This window comes from Bufo bufo, chromosome 3, assembly GCF_905171765.1.
Source record: "Bufo bufo chromosome 3, aBufBuf1.1, whole genome shotgun sequence".
Taxonomy (NCBI): Eukaryota; Metazoa; Chordata; class Amphibia; order Anura; family Bufonidae; genus Bufo; species Bufo bufo.
Window position 1 is genome coordinate 479,063,687 of NC_053391.1, and position 18,943 is coordinate 479,082,629.

Sequence of the window (18,943 nt, forward strand, 5' to 3'; positions counted from 1 at the left end):
TTAATCCCTACCTAAAAACGAAATAGCCGCCTTGATAAAGGCGATTCCGTGTCAGGAACCTCCTGGTCACCCTAAGAAGTCCCTAACACAGAAAAAAGCCCCATTACCATAGTGTCAAGGGAAGAATAACTGGTCCAGTAATCACGTCAAAAAATGTTGGTAATTTCACAACTAACTAAATAAATCAACAAAACAAAAAATCTAAATAACCCATGGATAATATGAATCACTTAATCCAACGTGTTTCGCTGTGCCGGCTAGGCACTAGCTCATCAAGGGACAATATGAAGATGGAAATATATCCATATAAATAGAAAAAAAGAAAGAGAAAATATATATAAAAGAAAAACTCACAATGGTGAAAGATGACCTACACAAATATATCCATTACATATTGTAGTAATCTGGACAGGCCAGGTAAATCACAAGATACCTTAGATATATATAATGACAATCTGAGTTACATCAGGTAAATATATCTATATATTGCATATTGCAACCATCTGGACAAGCTAGGTAGATCACAGAATACTTTAGACATATATATACAGTAAAATGGCAACCTGAATTGTGTGAGATATGATGATGATATGATGATCAACAGTATAAAAAAAAATTTTTGACTCTCTTCTCAGATCGGACAAATTATGAAGTGTTGAAATATGATCCAACATAGCAGTATAATTCAGAATTGTATATGATATTACAGGAAGCATTGGAAGATAAACTGATTAATCGGAGGGAGATGGAATATTTACTACCTATACATCCAAGAGTAGCTACGTTTTATTGTCTACCCAAGATTCACAAAGGTCTTGACCCTTTGAAAGGTCGTCCCATTGTCTCTGGGATTGGGAACCTGACTCAACATATAGGGACTTACGTTAATCATATATTGCGTCCCATTCTGTTCACTTTACCCTCATATCTTCGAGATACAACTGACCTGTTAAAAAGATTGGAGGGTATTAGCATTGATGGCAATAGTTTTTTGGCTTAAATAGATGTTGAAGCTTTATATACATCTATACCCCACACATTTTACCCCTAGTTGCGGTAAAATACTACCTTGATTCAAGGAGTAACGAGCTGAGAAATCATTATAACTTTGTACTTCGCTTACTCAACTACATACTTACACATAATTACTTTTTATTTGACTCTAAATTCTACCACCAGCTCTGGGGCACCGCTATGGGGAGCCTCTGTGCGCCCACCTATGCAAATTTGCTCCTGGGCTTGTGAGGATACAGTGGTGTTTACAGAGGAGATGTCACCTTGGACCCAATTTATCCCTCTGTGGGCCCGCTTTATAGATGATATTTTGTTATTTTGGATGGGCTCTGTCAAGGAATTTGAACAATTCATGGCTAAACTCAATGTGAATCTCATTGGCTTACATTTTACATCTGAAATAAACAAAACCTCAATTGTGTTTTAGGATATAAGAATCAGTAAGGGGGATCAACAACAACTACAGACCACACTCTATCGCAGACAAACTGCAAACAATAGTTTATTGAGGTCGGAGAGCTTCCATCCTAAAACGTTGAGGACGGGCATTCCCAAAGGCCAGTTTCTGAGAATGAGGCGAAATTGCTCAAATTTTTTTTCAGATTTAAACAGAGAGGGTATCCGGATCAGTGCCTAAAAGAGGCATGGAAATAGGCATGTGCCAGTAATTGCGCAGTACTCTTTCAACCACAGAATAAAAAAGAGGATAAGTTACTGCGCATAATTGGGACATATGATACAGGGCACAATCAAATTAGGGATATCCTGAGTCGTTATTGGTCCCTTTTAAAGACAGATCCCGATCTTAAGGACTATCTATCTGACACCCCTTCTATTACTTATCACAGAGGTGATGCCCTTGTGCATAGTCATTTTGAACCACCAAAAAAAGAGACCCGGCTTCAAAATCTCAAAAATGGTACCTTTAAATGTGGACATTGTAAAGTCTGTCCTTTCTTTAGGACCACTTTTAGGGACAGCTCAGGAACAAAACTTTACCGAGCCCGACACTTTGCGAATTGTAATACCAGGGGTGTAATATACCTGATGAAATGTCATTGTGGGTCCCTGTATATGGGAAAAACATGTAGAGAGTTCAAAACACGAATTCTGGAACATTTAGGTGACATCAGAAATAGACGAGATAAACCAATTGTGAGGCATATTCAGTCGCAACACAATGGTGATTCGGGTGGCATTTACTTCTCTATGATTAAGGTAGTTCGTGCATCAATTAGGGGAGGAGATATTGATCAGATATTAAAACAGAAAGAAACACACACAGTGGATTTTTCGTCTAAATACGGTTTCACCTATGGGACTTATTGAGAACATGGATTTTACTTGCTTCATTTTAAAAACTGTTCCATATCCCTTATACTCCTGCCCTATTGAAAAGAGGGAGCGGCCTATTGGCCCTTCCTTTGGACATAGATTCAATAATTCATATACATATAGGATGTGAACTCTCCCCTTCACATTAGTTTATGTACTGCTTTGCCCTAAATAAACATTTTTGGGGGCGATATTTTAAACCTCCTATTTAAAGTAATTCCTGCTCTGTACATATACTCTAGTTATAGCATTTGCCCTTTTGCATTAATGAAAACTATATAATGGCACATTATTTATTTTTCTTCTATAAAGGATACTGACCTGTATAAATACTAGCATTGTCTGTTTTAAATAAAGTTGTTGCCTATACAAAGGATGGCAGAGCGGTGGAACGCACGTGTCGTGCGTCATGACGTCAGCGCTGACACGCGCTGACGTTGCGGTCCAAATCTCGCGACGGGTGCGTCTGCCTCTCCTTTAAAAAGCGCGCAATGTAATATGCCGCTCCACACAGCAGACTGGAAGATGTACAACTTTACAGCGCAACATCCCCTACTAAACCATCTATTATAGCGCAACCACCCTTGCTATACCATCTATCCCTTGGGAACACATAAGGATATTTTTCCACAGAAGTGCAAGTATTGGACCCTGGTGTTCAACTGAGTGATGTATCCCTAGTGTAATTACATTGGATATCTGATATGCACTTTGTGGGGGAATAGTCCCTGATGAAATCTGATTCGGGGTATTACAGGGTGTTGCAAGTGTTCTCGATCCTCAATTGCAGGGCATATAGGTCACTATTGTACCTGACACAATTCAGGCTGCCACTATGTATATATCCATATACAGGTCATCATCATATCTGACACAATTCAGGTTGCCATTTTATATATATCTAAAAGTATTCTGTGATCTACCTGGCTTGTCCAGATGGCTGCAATATGCAATATATAGATATATTTACCAGATTGTCATTATTATATCTAAGGTATCTTGTGATTTACCTGGCCTGTCCAGATTACTACAATATGTAATTGATATATTTGTGTAGGTCATCTTTCACCATTGTGAGTTTTTCTTTTATATATATTTTTTCTCTTTCTTTTTTTCTATTTATATGGATATATTTCCATTTTCATATTGTCCCCTGATGAGCTAGTTCCTAGCCGGCACAGCGAAACGCGTTGGATTAAGTGATACATATTATCCATGGGTTATTTAGATTTTTTGTTTTGTTGATTTATTTAGTTAGTTGTGAAATTACCTACATTTTTTGACGTGATTACTGGACCAGTTATTCTTCCCTTGACACTATGGTGATGGGGTTTTTTTCTGTGTTAGGGACTTCTTAGGGATTGCCCTTATCGGGGCGGCTATTCCGTTTTTAGGTAGGGATTAAATAGCAAGAGGGAAAGGAGTAGGGAAAGAATTTGTCTTATTATCAACCCTACAAGATACATGAATAAAAGGAGGTGATTAATAGCTCTTTTAGTCATTATTATTAAAAGTTATGTTTTAAGTGGTGTTTTCAGTGATATTTGATTTCTGTACCCCACTGTCTCTAATTACCTGACCTTCTGACGGTTGATTTAGTCAGAGCTGTAATAGTACTTCTTCACAGTCAGCAGAAGAGTACAGAGGAAAGAACTCCTTCGGTCTTTGACAGCTCTGTGCAGGGAGAGGAATGAAGATCCTGAGCACAGCATTTTTCTCTTCAGTGCCTGGAGAAGAGGAAACCCTGGAGTTGCTCAGTACCTGAGGCAGAGCCTCCAGCCTTGGGTATGTGCTGCTTATGGTAGAAGGGATCAGAAATTCAAGAGAGGATATAAGGGGGCGCAACCATATCAGGTCATAGTTAATCCACAATTAAAAATCAAAAAGACAACTAACCTGACGACATATAGAAAACAATTGTGACCATGCAGGGACTCCAAAGGAGCATCCACTAAAATAACATTACATAGTGTGAAAAGCAATAGTATAATAAAAAAGACAGATCTATGGATTACAGACCGATATGGCGGCACCCTCCTCCCAACGCCGTTTCGCCCTAAGGCTTCTTCTTCTGGGGATACATAGAGAAAGTCACACCCTACTCCTTTTATACATAACATAATTAACCTTGATCAATAGCAAACCTCATTCTATCAACCTACTCTAATAACAGGTGCAGCAATTTCATAACGGCCATGAGGCATCGGAAGGCTGGATGTAAGAGGAAAATCAGGCCAGAAGTCATTGGGACCTGTGTGCCAGGTCATAACGAGGTCCGGCACGCACGTCACCACGTATTGAATCCAGCCTAAACAGAACAACTAAGATGTATCTTTTTGATTATACAATCCTTTGCACACTATGTGATGTTATTTTAGTGGATGCTCCTTTCTGATCACTGCTAACTGTTATCAGTGTTAACTTTTTAATTATTTATTAAATACTGAATTACTAATAAAGCTTATTTAGCAATGATTTGTGTTAGAGGTATTTTGGTTTTGGTGTATTAGCTTGGTAGATATCCTCCACATCAATAACTGTGCTGACATCCCGGTATATTTTTGGAGTTGTTATGGTAGAAGGGGTTAAACTGTGCTGAAGAATCCAGTGGGAGGGGAGACACAGGGCAGGCAGCAAATCGGGCAGTGCAGGGGGCGTGGCTTCTTCCTCCAACCAGCACAGCCTTTACAGTGACCTTCCGTACACAGAGACAGATCTGCTCCTCCTGCTCCCGCAGGCTTGTGCACGGAACATCATCAGAGCAGGGAAAGAAGCTGACATCACAGGTCATGTGACGCTCAGCTAACTAGAAGAACTGTAGATGAAGGAAGTGAATTGAAAGCACCTTAAACATTTGCTTACCGTACTTAGAAACATACAAAAGACATACAAATTACTTTGCCAACCCCTTTAAGGGTTTTAGAGACTTTTTCAGCTGCACTCAGCAAGGGTTTATGGCTTAGCAGAATGGGGGTTTGAATCATTGAGAAAGAGGCGTGGTTAAGATGTTCCAAAACTCTGTCACAAAGTAAGCCAACTTATGGGGGTAAAAACATAGACTAGACCTCTAAAGGTGCGCTAGATTTGTCATCTAGCATCCACCATTGTGATATATCTGGCGTAATCAAAATCTAGTACTTCTATATGTAAATCTTTCATAATAAAAAAACACATTTAAAAGAATAAACAAGGGCAAAATTACCTCCCCATGGTCTCTAACACAGAATCAGTCAGGTCATATGTGGGCATTACAATATCTTTTGTTTCTAGAGATCCACACCAGGAGAAGATGGGGTGAAAGGGTTGTTCCTTCCTCTTCTCTAATGGCCAGTCTCCTAAATTTACAAAAAATTCGATATCTGGAACTTTCACCTGTAAAATTAATATATTGGGATTACTGAACAGAATTAGCAATGGATATCAAAATCATCAGTCATGGTATTATTTTTAGTGATAATTTTTTTTTGAAAAATAAGTTGTGCGGCCTCTATAACAATAACATTTATACCATAATATTACAAAAATATTCTCTACATACAAGGCATATTCTGCAGTGCATACAGTGGTATATGCTGCCACCTGCTGTAACGTAAGGAAAAGAAGCAGCAAATAACACCATAATGCATGCACATTACATTCCCATCTAGTCTCATGTGACCTATAGGTGGCACCGGCCTGGTACATGTCACCTTCACTCTTTTATTAATTGAATAACTGTAATAAAATAAATAGCAAATCAAAGTACTGCAGGACCTATGTCCATATGGCTAACGGGCAGTTCACATGACCTTTTTTTAGCTCTCCAATTAGCATTCAACCAAAGGGGGGATACCTGAAAACAGTATGTAAACATATCCTTCAACATAAACATATCCTTTAACTGATCCATTTGCCTTAATGAGAAAAACGCAGTCCAAAGAATTTCCGGATGACCTGTCTGTGTGCATTGTTTTTGTAGGACACAATAGCATTCTCTTATGCTCACCAAGATAAAAAGGTCAAATGTTTAAATATAATTTTCAAGTATTTAAATGTATGCCCCCAATGGAATGCTAATTGGAGAGCTAAACCGTGACGTGAATGACCCCTAACATCAATATTGGCACATGTGGACGGCACTGCCATGAAGCTTTGAATATAATCACTGTCATGAAGCCACTGCAATAGTCGCTGTCATGAGGCCACAGGGACATGCACCAACATGGGGCCACAGTGACGTGGACTACCATGGGGCAAGGATGACATGCACTACCATGGGGCAAGGATGACATGCACTACCATGGGGCAAGGATGACATGCACTACCATGGGGCAAGGATGACATGCACTACCATGGGGCAAGGATGACATGCACTACCATGGGGCAAGGATGACATGCACTACCATGGGGCAAGGATGACATGCACTACCATGGGGCAAGGATGACATGCACTACCATGGGGCAAGGATGACATGCACTACCATGGGGCAAGGATGACATGCACTACCATGGGGCAAGGATGACATGCACTACCATGGGGCAAGGATGACATGCACTACCATGGGGCAAGGATGACATGCACTACCATGGGGCAAGGATGACATGCACTACCATGGGGCAAGGATGACATGCACTACCATGGGGCAAGGATGACATGCACTACCATGGGGCAAGGATGACATGCACTACCATGGAGCAAGGATGACATGCACTACCATGGAGCAAGGATGACATGCACTACCATGGAGCAAGGATGACATGCACTACCATGGAGCAAGGATGACATGCACTACCATGGAGCAAGGATGACATGCACTACCATGGAGCAAGGATGACATGCACTACCATGGAGCAAGGATGACATGCACTACCATGGGGCAAGGATGACATGCACTACCATGGAGCAAGGATGACATGCACTACCATGGAGCAAGGATGACATGCACTACCATGGAGCAAGGATGACATGCACTACCATGGAGCAAGGATGACATGCACTACCATGGAGCAAGGATGACATGCACTACCATGGAGCAAGGATGACATGCACTACCATGGAGCAAGGATGACATGCACTACCATGGGGCAAGGATGACATGCACTACCAAGGGCAAGGATGACATGCACTACCATGGGGCAAGGATGACATGCACTACCATGGGGCAAGGATGACATGCACTACCATGGGGCAAGGATGACATGCACTACCATGGGGCAAGGATGACATGCACTACCATGGAGCAAGGATGACATGCACTACCATGGAGCAAGGATGACATGCACTACCATGGAGCAAGGATGACATGCACTACCATGGGGCAAGGATGACATGCACTACCAAGGGCAAGGATGACATGCACTACCATGGGGCAAGGATGACATGCACTACCATGGGGCAAGGATGACATGCACTACCATGGGGCAAGGATAACATGCACTACCATGGGACCACAGTGATGTACACAGGGGCAAGAGTGACAGGCATTTAGGCACTGTGGGGTCGGCTTTGCTATTAACATGCTTCCACAATTATGACACCTGAAAAGCAGCACCAGTAAACAGAGGATTGACAGGGAACTTAGAGAGCAGCTTTGTGGGAAAGGACAGGAATCATAAGGGTACCTGAGTACCTCCAAAAGGAACTGAAATGCTGTGGGTGTGGATGGCAAATTGGCAGTGTTTTACAGTACCAGCAAAGGGGATGAGGTTCTAAGAAATATCCATAAGTAAGGACACACATAGCTGAGCTATTTACTTCCAATATGTTGCTTTAGGAATGTGAGAATTATTGATGCTTACTGAGACTCCATTTCTTTTGACAGTTAGACCATGTGAACCCCAATGAGACTGGTCAGTTTCTCTACTCATTCCTATTACACTGGCATTGAAGGTCTCATAGGAATGAATACAGAAACTGACTTCCTGTCCACAGAGCAGACACTGTGATGTCCAGCCAGTCTCAACGGAGGTAACATGATACAGTCTGAACATACATCAATATGTACATTTGTTAAAAGATTATGTATACCAGCTCACTTACAAACAAGAAGGAGGGGAAAAAAAATCATTTCTGGAAGTATCTCTTTAAGTCTGCTTTTACCTAAGACATACAGATGTTCAATATGATCTTTGAACCTAATCTTCTTCATGGGTGAAAGCCCTGGTGTTCATTGAACTTTATTGTGAAAGCTACTCCATACTATATCATGAAATGAACTTTGAGATCATAAATTTCCATGGCAAACCCGTTAAAGTTTTTACAAATCGTTATTTTATTCGATTGTCAGCTGGTTGTAAAAAAAATCATGGAGATGGAAAACCAGAAGGAAATCAGAAAGAATATTAGGTCTTCTGTCTGTGTGAGCCCCGGAAATCTCACCTCCTTTTAACCTGCTCTGTTAGGAAAGCCAGGGAACCTCTCTTGTCCTTCTGATTTTCCTGCTGATTACTATATCCAATTACAAGGGATATTTCCTAGAATGTACTTCTTTTTGCAGTTGTGTGGTTTTAAAGAGTGCCACTATCACCCCACTTCATCCATGTATGCAGAGGCTTCTGGAGCCTCAAAAAATGAATCTTGGAAGACGCACCAGTTTACATGCTGCTTCGTAGCACCAAGTCTTTATCTAAATGCAGTATATCTCTTCATCTAGCTTCAGCCTAGCACGTACATTTTATCTAATCTCCATCAATGGCCATATGAAATTGCAACTATCGGCTCAACTAAACAACTGGTAGCGAAGATAGTACATAGATAGTAACGTCATATTCCTAAAGCAGCTACTGTATTTTCTAAAGACTCTCTTTTAATAGCTATTGTTATATTTAAATAGTTTCTCTGACCCCCAAAAGTAATTTTATTTACGACCTTGAAAGTGGTGAGCATAAAGAAATAAAGCCACTTACAGTACCTATTCACCGGCGCCCCCATCTTCGCTGATTCTGGTCCTGAAAGTGTACCGTCCTGTCTGTCTTCATGTGCACTGCTGCAACACTGTGGCCCCTTCAGTCAACTGATTGGAAGGGGGGCCAGTAGTTGGACGCCCACTAATTTAATAATGACCCTGAGGACATTTAGTAAATCTCTCTCATGCTAATGTTAACGCCTTCCAGACACAGTGATTTATTTATTTATTTTTCGTTTTTTACTCCCTCCCTTCCAGGAACCATAACTTTTTTATTTTTCCATTCACGTAGCTGTATAAGGCCTTGCTTTTTAGAGGACACGTATTTTCTAATGGCACCATTTAATATTTCATACAATTCTAAATCATGTGGAAATGGACAAAAAAAAACAAAAAAACAATTCCGCCATAGTTTTATGGGTTTTGTTTTTGTGTTGTTTACTATGCAGTAAAAATGACATGTTAACTTTATGCTGTAGGTCAGTACATTTATATTGATATCAAATGTATATTATACTGGTAGTTTTTCTTATGCTTTAGTACTTGAAAATATATTTTCTTCACTATATTGTGACACCCATAGCTTTTTTAGATTTATGGAGCTGTGCAAGGGCTCATTTGTGGAGGAATCTGTAGTTTTTATTGATACCATTGCGGGTTATATATCATTTTTTGATTGCTCTTTATTCATTTTTTTGGAGGGAGATGAAGCAACCAATAAACAACTATTTGTCCATTTTGATTTGTTTTCTGATACAATGCCTAGACTTAGCAGCAGCAGGAAGAGAGAAAGGAGACGGCACATGCACACTGCGCACGCCATCTCCTCATACAGCTGATCGGATAGGTCATCAATATTAAAAGCCTGGAGAACGGCCTGAGAGCATCCACAAGGCTTCTGGCTTTCATAACAACCAAAAGGCTTCCGCATTCTCATTGTTGGGGATGAGGGCTTTGGTCACCAGGAGCAGACCGCTAAGATCCCATGATTGAAACTGACCACAGCATCTGAGGGGTTGGAAATATGTGACAGGAGTTCTCTTTAATCACGGACTCTGTATTTAATATTGCATATGATGTAGTGGGAATCCGGAAAATTCTAAATGGGATGGAACTGGAAGCAAAAAACAATTCCGCCATTGTTTTGTGGGTTTTGTTCTTATGACGTTCTCTATGTGGTGGAAATGACTAGGCATGAGCAAATTGACTTCAGATGAAACATCCGAAGTCGATTCGCATAATACAGTGAGCGCTCCATACAGTATTAGAATGTATTGGCTCCGATGAGCCGAAGTTATTACTTTGTGAAGTCTTGCTAGACTCGTAGTAATAACTTTGGCTCATAGGAGCCAATACATTCTAATACTGTACGGAGCGCTCGCTCCGTACAGTATTCAAACAAAGTATTATGCGAATCGACTTCGGAAAAATTATTTATTCCACGCAACCGCTTTTAGAACATGAAGAGTTTACCGCCATTTATTTATGCTTTCTGTAACCTTCATTATCAGTTTAATAGCATAATGTAGGTTTCCTGGAGTTACTTACTTTGCTTGTTAAGGACAGAAGAAGGGAATCCATGAAAATCCTGAAGCCAACATGTTCCCCGTATGTTTTTATATAAATCTAGAAAAATCAAAATGAGAGATGATATCATAGCACATGTGAATTGGGGTTTCATTATTTTGTGTAAATAATGCTCAATCATCATATAATGAAGTCAGGAATCCTCAGAAATAACTTCCCAACAATAGGCATCGGTGAGACATTTTCCAGTACATAGCCTACTTTACATTGATAAGTGGTTATTGGGAATCATCCAAAGTACAGTACTGCCTTTAAATAATTTTCAATGGAATTTCTTCTATATATACAATACTACATATGTGAGGTTCCTAGTGCAGGTTGATCAAGAGGTGCAAGCCCAACTGCTATAGAAAGACCTCCTTCATATGGGACTCTTCTCTCTCTTGGGTCTAAGCAATTTTTCATATTCACCCTTCACATCTCGCCAGAAGCTGGTCAAACAAGCTATATATTTATTATTAGGATTGGCTACAATGTCATATGTCAAATCATTTGATAATTCGACCATCAACATGTTAGACTGGACTGGCAGATCAGGAAAACAAAAAAGGATCCTTCGCAATTGGCCAATTAGGCCATACATAAATAATTTCAGACCAGTGGAAAAAAATCCAACATGACTGATGACTTTTTGGCAGACATGTCAGTTGTCAGCCATCTCAAATAATCGCTTAAAACTTATACTCTGTTACTCATTTGTATCCCACTGCCACCATTTTTTATTTTCCTGGAATACCCCTTTAAGTGTATGGGTTCATCCATAAGTCCTCTCCATCATGTGCACATGCTCATATGTCCTTGCAATGTATTCCAGTGCCAGTTTGCGGTCACAAGGTGGGAGAATGGGGGGTTGAGAAACATGAACAATTAGCCATGTGCAATCAGCGGGAGCAGTACTATTCATATTGTACTGCACTTAATAGGGCTTGTGAGAGGTGACCGATTCCATGATTCCCTTTATGCAGCAGCAGTTTACATGAACATCTCCAACTGTTCTAAAGTTTTGATCTAGTTAACCCCTTCCTGCTGCATGGTTTACCATTATGTCATGGTAAGGGGATCTTGCTGCAAATAGATTCCAGGGCTGCCAAGTACAGAGGCCTATATGTGTGAGTGTAACACTGACAGCAGACATCATATACTGTGCATTAGGTATGCAATCAATGGATTTCAGGTACAAGTCCCCTTATGGGACGAATAAACATTATGAAAATTAATGGGGTTTTCCAGTTTTCTCATATATATGACATATCCTCTTATTTGGCTCACTACCTAGGTTCTTTGTTCCTCATTTCTGTTTCGCTTATTGATATCCTGTGTTTCTGACCTCGGTTTGTCTTATGACCACTCTCTGTCTCCCATTCTGGTACTGCATAGCCCGTCTGGTTCTGACCCATTTCTGATGACCCTGGTATTGTGTCTGTTTGTCTGTCTCTGCACAAGTAGCATAGGGTCCATCAACCAGTTGCACTCTAGCCATCTAGGGCTTTTACTGCAAGTAGGTAGAGACAGTGGGGGGTGCGGATGTTGGTTCCAGGGCCTCACTGTTCTTGTCCGTATGTACTCTACTGATGTGACATTATCACCGGCCTTCTAAATAAGACTTAGTACCTGCGCTATTATGGACACCATGGCAGCTGTATTGCTGAGGGTATTGCTCAGTTGGTGCAGGATGTAGCAGAGAGAGTTCCATAAAACTAGTCCCCCTGCTTCCGCACCCAGTCACCGGTAGAGCCTAAGATTAAGCTCCCTGACCGCTTCTCTGCTGACCATAACGGTTTTGAAACTTTTAGTGAGGGTAGCAAACTCATTCTTTGTGTACCAAGGCACAGAGAGTCTGTGTCATCATGTCTCCGTTGCAAGGTAACCCTCAGGAATGGGCATTCTGACTTCCCCCCCCCAATTCCCCAGGGCTGCATCCCCCAATTCCCCGTTTATTTTTCAGCTCTCGGTCTTTAATACGATGAGCTTGACAGAGTAGCTTAGGCGGAAAGTCAGCTCCTCTCTTTGCGTCAAGGCAGGCGGCCAGTAGAGATGTATTACTCCGAGTTCCACAAGTGGTGTACATTGTCTGGTTGGAATGACCCATAGGTCGCAGTTCAGACTGGGTCTTTCAGACACTCTAAAGGACCTTCTAGTTAGTCACCCGACCCAAGGGTCTTTAGATGAGTTCATCTCTCTGGTTATACGACTGGCCCGACGTCTCACAGAATGTAAAAGTGAACGTTCTGTCTCTGTTCGTCCTTCTTCCTTCCCTTCTGTCTCTCATTTGTCTGTGGTTAAGGCGCCAGTGGAGTCTGAAGAGCCCATGCAAGAAGGTACCTTGTTTTCCCAGAAAAGGAGGGAGCATTGCTTGAAGAATGGCCTTCGCTTCTACTACGGCAGTCCTGAACATCAACTGCAATCCTGTCCCACTAGGCCAAAGGCGGAAAACTTCAGTGTCTGAGTGATGTTTGGGGAGGTCACTCAGACGCACAGGTATTTACTGAAAAAACTGACAGGGTTCTATTGCCTGTTAATCTGTCTTCACAAGGGAGGTCGGTTTCTGGTTTAGCTTTTGTGGATTCGGGGTCTGCAGCTAGTTTCATTAATTTTGTGATTGCTCTAGGTTTCAAATTACTTACACAGATTACCTGAATTAATTCCGGTTTCTGGGGTGGATACCACTCCCTTGGCCAGAGGACTTATTGAGTATAAGACTCCAGATTTGGTAATGAAGGTTGGTTCTATTCATTTTGGAAAGTATGCCTTATATGTCATGAGAAATTTGTCTGCTGACGTCATCCTGGGATAACCCTGGTTGAGGGTACATACTGTAGTCCTGTCTTTAATTGGAGTACTGGAAAATTAGTAAAATGGGGTCCCTAGTGCTCTTATCGTTGCATTTCTATCCAGCTCTCTGGTCTTGAACTAGAAGAAGGTCCGTTACCTGAATATATTAAGGATTTCCAGTATATTTTTTTCAAAAAGGCATCCGAGACCTTGCCACTGCATTGTGATTATGATCGTGTTATAAAACTTGTAGCTGGTGCCAAATTCTCTACGGGCAAAATCTATAATCTTTCTGGACCTGAAAGACAGACCACGAAAGATTATAGTCAAGATATTCAGCCGCCTATATGATCTGTATCCCCTATGGGAGCTGGGTTCGTTTTTCTTGGTATTTTCTTGCATTGACTATAGAGAATTAAATAAACTCACGTCCAGGAACCAGTATCCTATTACACTTATTACTGATCTTTTTAATCAAATTGTTGGGGCTCAGTGGTTTTCTAAGGATACTTTCACACTAGCGTTCAGAGAGGATCCGTCTGGTGTCTGCACAGACGGATCCTCTCCTATAATGCAGACGTTTGGATCCGTTCAGAACGGATCCGTCTGCATTATAGTTTAGAAAAAATGAAAGTTGTTCAGACGGATCCGTCCAGACTTTACAATGAAAGTCAATGGGGGACGGATCCGTTTGAAAATTGAGCCATATTGTGTCATCTTCAAACGAATCCGTCCCCATTGACTTACATTGTAAGTCTGGACGGATCCGTTTGCCTCCGCACGGCCAGGCGGACACCCAAACGCTGCAAGCTGCGTTCAGGGGTCCGCCTGCTGAGCGGAGCGGAGGCTGAACGCTGCCAGACTGATGCATTCTGTGCGGATCCGCATCCACTCAGAATGCATTAGTAGCTGGACGGATTCGTTTGGGGCCGCTTGTGAGACCCTTCAAACGGAGCTCACAAGCGGAGCCCCGACGCTAGTGTAAAAGTAGCCTAAGACTGACCTCAGAGGAGTCTATAATCTGATGCAAATGGAAGACGGCATTCAATACCCCAGAAGGGCATTTTGAATACCTTGTAATGCCCTTTGGGCTGTGTAATGCCCCATCAGTCTTCCAAAACCTCATTAATGATGTTTTTTGGGAATTCCTGGGTCTCTTTGTTGTTGTCTATCTTGACGATATTTTCATTTTTTCTTCTGATGTGCTTCTTAAGTTACGCATGTGAAAAAGGCTCTACAAAATCTAAGAGAAAATCAGCTGTTTGCTAAATTCAGTAAATGTGTTATTGATGCTCTGTCCACTTTTGAAACTCTGAAGGAGAATTTCATTCGTGCTCCAATTCTTATTCAGCCTGATATTACCAAGCAATATGTTGTTGGAGTGGATGCTTGAGACTGGAGTAGGGGCTGTTTTGTCACAGTGGTCATCTTCTCTGACTAATTTACAACCATGTGCCTTGTTTACAAGAAACTTTTTCTCTGCAGAGAGGAATTATGACATTGGCAATCGTAAATTATTACCCATCAAATGGGCATTCGAGGGATGGCTTCATTTCTTTGAAGGGGCTAGTCAACAAAAATTTGTACTCACGGATCTCAAGAATTTGATGTATCTTGATAGTGCCAAAAACTTAAATCTATAGCTTGAAAAAGACTTTGGTGTTGAAACGTTGCTATTTTTTTTGGTGTTAATAAACACAAGATTGGACTCAAGACTGGGAGTGCTGCGGTATTTCATATCTTTTTTGGCTACGAAGGGGCCCTTAGGTCGGGGCCTGACACTGCGAGCACCGCCGCCATTTTTTGATTGAAATCGACTAACAAGTGGTGCTGTCCTGTCTTCACGTTGATAAACACTTGAATCCGAGACAAGCACATTGGGCCTTGTTCTTCACCTGGTTTAATTTTACTGTTACTTATCTTCCTTCCTCTGGTAATGTGAAAGCGGATGCTTTATCGTGTAGTTTTGGTTCCTGTGACTCTATTGATTCTGGCACTGTTAACATCCTCTCTCCTGGCATCGTGATTGCAGCCATTAATCCTGATCTTGCCTCTGAAATACAATGTTGTCAGGATTTAGCTCCCAGTAATCTTCCTTCTGGTAAATTGTTTGTCCCTGCAAATCTTCATCTTAAAGTTTTGGAGGAGTCTGATTGTTTTGTACTTGCTGGTCATCGGGAGATTGCCGGTACTAGACTTGTCTTAGGCTAAAGTCGGATTTACACCACACAACTGTCGGGTGGATTATCAGGAATAGAAGTTGCTATGAACGCCCACTCCCAATAATAGACCCGTGTAAAGGCGCCACAGGTCACCTGATGAAAGAGCAAAACGGTTATTCATCGTGTGAAATCATTATTGATGCAGGCACCTAAATCATCGTGTGCCCAGCAATCTACTGCTGAGAAACAATTAACCTGTAAGAGGACAAACGGTGACAATAGTCATCAGTCTTGCCTATACAGTGGAGATGATTGCTACATGTAAATGCAGCTCATCCTCTACTGATGACCAGGCAGTTATTGGGTGGGAACGGTTTCTTCCCGATAATTGCCTGCCCTGGTGGCACGTGTAAATGCATAATTATTCACAGCAATTAGGTCATTTGTGATATACATGACACTGAAACATGTATTCAAAGTTAATGTTACTAATATCCCCAACGATACATCATTAGAATGACTACGGGCAGAGAGCATACCTTATTATCCTTGATGGTGTAATGACACAAGCTCTGGCGATTACCAAATCTTTCTGGGATTTCTATGGCAATCTTGTCAGGATCAACCATTGGAAAATGTTTGAGATCACGTTCAATTTGTGGAATGGAATCATTACACGACATATGTCTTAACCAGGCAGCACTGTCAGGCTCAGGGCAGTGACATTCTTCACTGTAAACTGGACCTAAAATTAGATATGTGAAACATAAAGTTAGTTAGATAAAGGTTGTGTTCCAGAACTTTCATTTATAGCCTAACCTTAGGATAAAACATCTATATTTCAGTGGGGGCCTGATTACCAGCAGCCCTACTGATCAGCAGAATGATCGCACACTCATTGTTTAAACTGGCACAGTATATACAGTACATATAGCTTGTATTCAACTACTATATATGATTGTATCCGTGCTTTGTACTGCAGCTCAGTCCCAGGAGTTGGACCCCCACAAATCAGGCCTATCGGTATAAAAGGCTTGGAAAACCGGAACTAGTAATTCCATTGTATAAGCATGCACTAAAGCATTATCACCTACTATATCAGATCACCTACCCCTGGAAATGTTTTACTCTCCAAGTTTTATTTCCTTTGTATTTTATATACTGTACATAGATTACATTTGAACAGACAGGCACAAAGAAAAAAGTAGACATTATGAAGTATTGTACTTGGCCTCTAGAGGTCACTGTTGCCTTTCTTTTGTGCGTTATGGCAAGGATCAGCAACCTCCAGCACTCCAGCTGTACTGAAACTACAACTCCCAGAATTCTCTATTCACTTGTATGGGAGTTCCAAGAACAGCCAAGCAAGTGTGCATGCTGGAAGTTGTAGTTTCATAACAGCGGGAGTGCTGAAGTTTGCTGACCCCTGCTTTATGGTGCTGTCAGGCACCTACCCTGGCTGCTAAATCCTCATTCCTAAAATTACTATTGAACATAATTTTTTATTTCTTGAAAGTCCTTTACTTTCTAAATATCTACTGGTATTGTGTTCATATAACCTGGCACCTATAATAATAAAATAGGTAAATGGTTCTAAATGGCTAATACGGTGCTGAGGACTGTGTGGCTATGGATGACAGTCCACATTTCTCTGTACCTCTCTGTAATCCGGCAGCATTTTGTGAGTGATCTGTCCAATAACAAAGGGGGAGTAGATGGAGCTGCTCCCCAATTAAAGGACAAGCAGTGGTCCCTAGACCAGGGGTCCCCGAGTCTCCATTTGAATGGAGTGGTCCATTGCGGATCCGCAATACACCCGGCTGGCACCCCCATAGAACTGCCTATTGTTGTCCGCAATTGCGGACAAGAATAGGACATGTTATTTTTTTTTCCGGAGCCGCGGACCGGAAGTTCGGGCCCGCGCTCCGGAAATGCGGACAGCACACTGTGTGCTGTCCACATCCATTCCTACCCCATAGAGAATGAATCGGTCCGCACCCATTTATGATAATGATAGTTAGGGCTCATGCACACGACCGTTTTTGTTTTGCGGTCCGTTTTTCACTGATCCGTTTGTCCGTATGTGAGGTTTTTTTTTCTCTGATTTAAGTCCTCTTCCGTTCTGTTATTCCACAAAACATATCCGTATGGTTTCCGTATTTTATAGTTTTTTTTGCGGATTGGAAATGGAAACAGTAACTTATTAATCACCAAACACATGAGCAATATGGGCTGGGGATAGCATTTCTACAGTATGGATCCGCAAAATATGAATGAAATACGGATGTGTTCCGTGTGCGTTCCGTATTTTTTGCAGACCCATTGACTTGAAAAAGGCCTCGGACCGTGATTTGCGGACAATAATAGGACATGCACTACTTTTTTGCAGAACGGCCATGCGGACAAACGGAAACGGAATGCACACGGAGTAACTTCAGTATTTTCTACAGCCCCATTGAAGTGAATGGTTCTTTATACAGTCCGCAAAAAAAACGGAACGGAAGCGGAAAAAGAAAATATGTTTGTGTGCATGAGCCCTTAACATGAGCCTACTACATTTAGTAGTACATGTCTTTTCTATGTCCCCCATAAACACTGAATTGATTTATATGCAACAGCCAAACACAAGATGCAAAAAGGAGTATTGAGAACAAGTCAGAGCTCACAGACAGGGTAGACGGATACTTGAAGAGGTAGTCCAGCCTGGGACCCCACAACCCCTATGATCCTAACGTGTGCTGCATAAAATAAAAAAGAAAACCCACATTCACCTATGATTGGCCACGGTGGTCACAGGACCAAGCTGGTCCTTCTGAGACCAAAAGCGGCTGGGAACAGGGCAGTGGCATGGGCAGACCACAGACAGGTGAGTGTGTTTGTGATCATAGGTGTTGTCGGCTCCTAGGTTGGATAACTCCTTTAAAGATTTATGGTTATTGTAATATGTAATGCAATTGCGAGAGCAAGCACAGCGGCAAAGATGCTGACACTCTTACAGTAGTGGCGTCATTTTTTAAAGGGGTATTCCAGTTGTGTAAGCTATTTTTGCTGCTGCGCTGCAATATGTGTCGATGTCTTACCCAATACAGAAACAGTTTTCAGGTGCCCAGCGTTACCTTTCTATCCTACTACTGTTCTCCTAATCCGTTCTTACTGTCATGGTGCTGGAAACAAGCATTCTGACTACAT

At 41.5% G+C, this 18,943-nt stretch overlaps 1 protein-coding gene across 1 annotated transcript in view; it reads right to left on the reverse strand.

Moving 5' to 3' along the window:
- Window positions 1-18,943, reverse strand: part of POGLUT2 (protein O-glucosyltransferase 2) — a 120,058-nt gene that overhangs the window by 60,424 nt on the left and 40,691 nt on the right. Inside the window, exons 3-5 of the mRNA XM_040425246.1 lie at window positions 16,294-16,499; window positions 10,782-10,859; window positions 5,552-5,721 (exon numbers count right to left, since the gene is read on the reverse strand). Of these exons, the coding sequence (XP_040281180.1) occupies window positions 5,552-5,721; window positions 10,782-10,859; window positions 16,294-16,499 (454 nt within the window). The remainder of the gene's footprint in view (window positions 1-5,551; window positions 5,722-10,781; window positions 10,860-16,293; window positions 16,500-18,943) is intronic.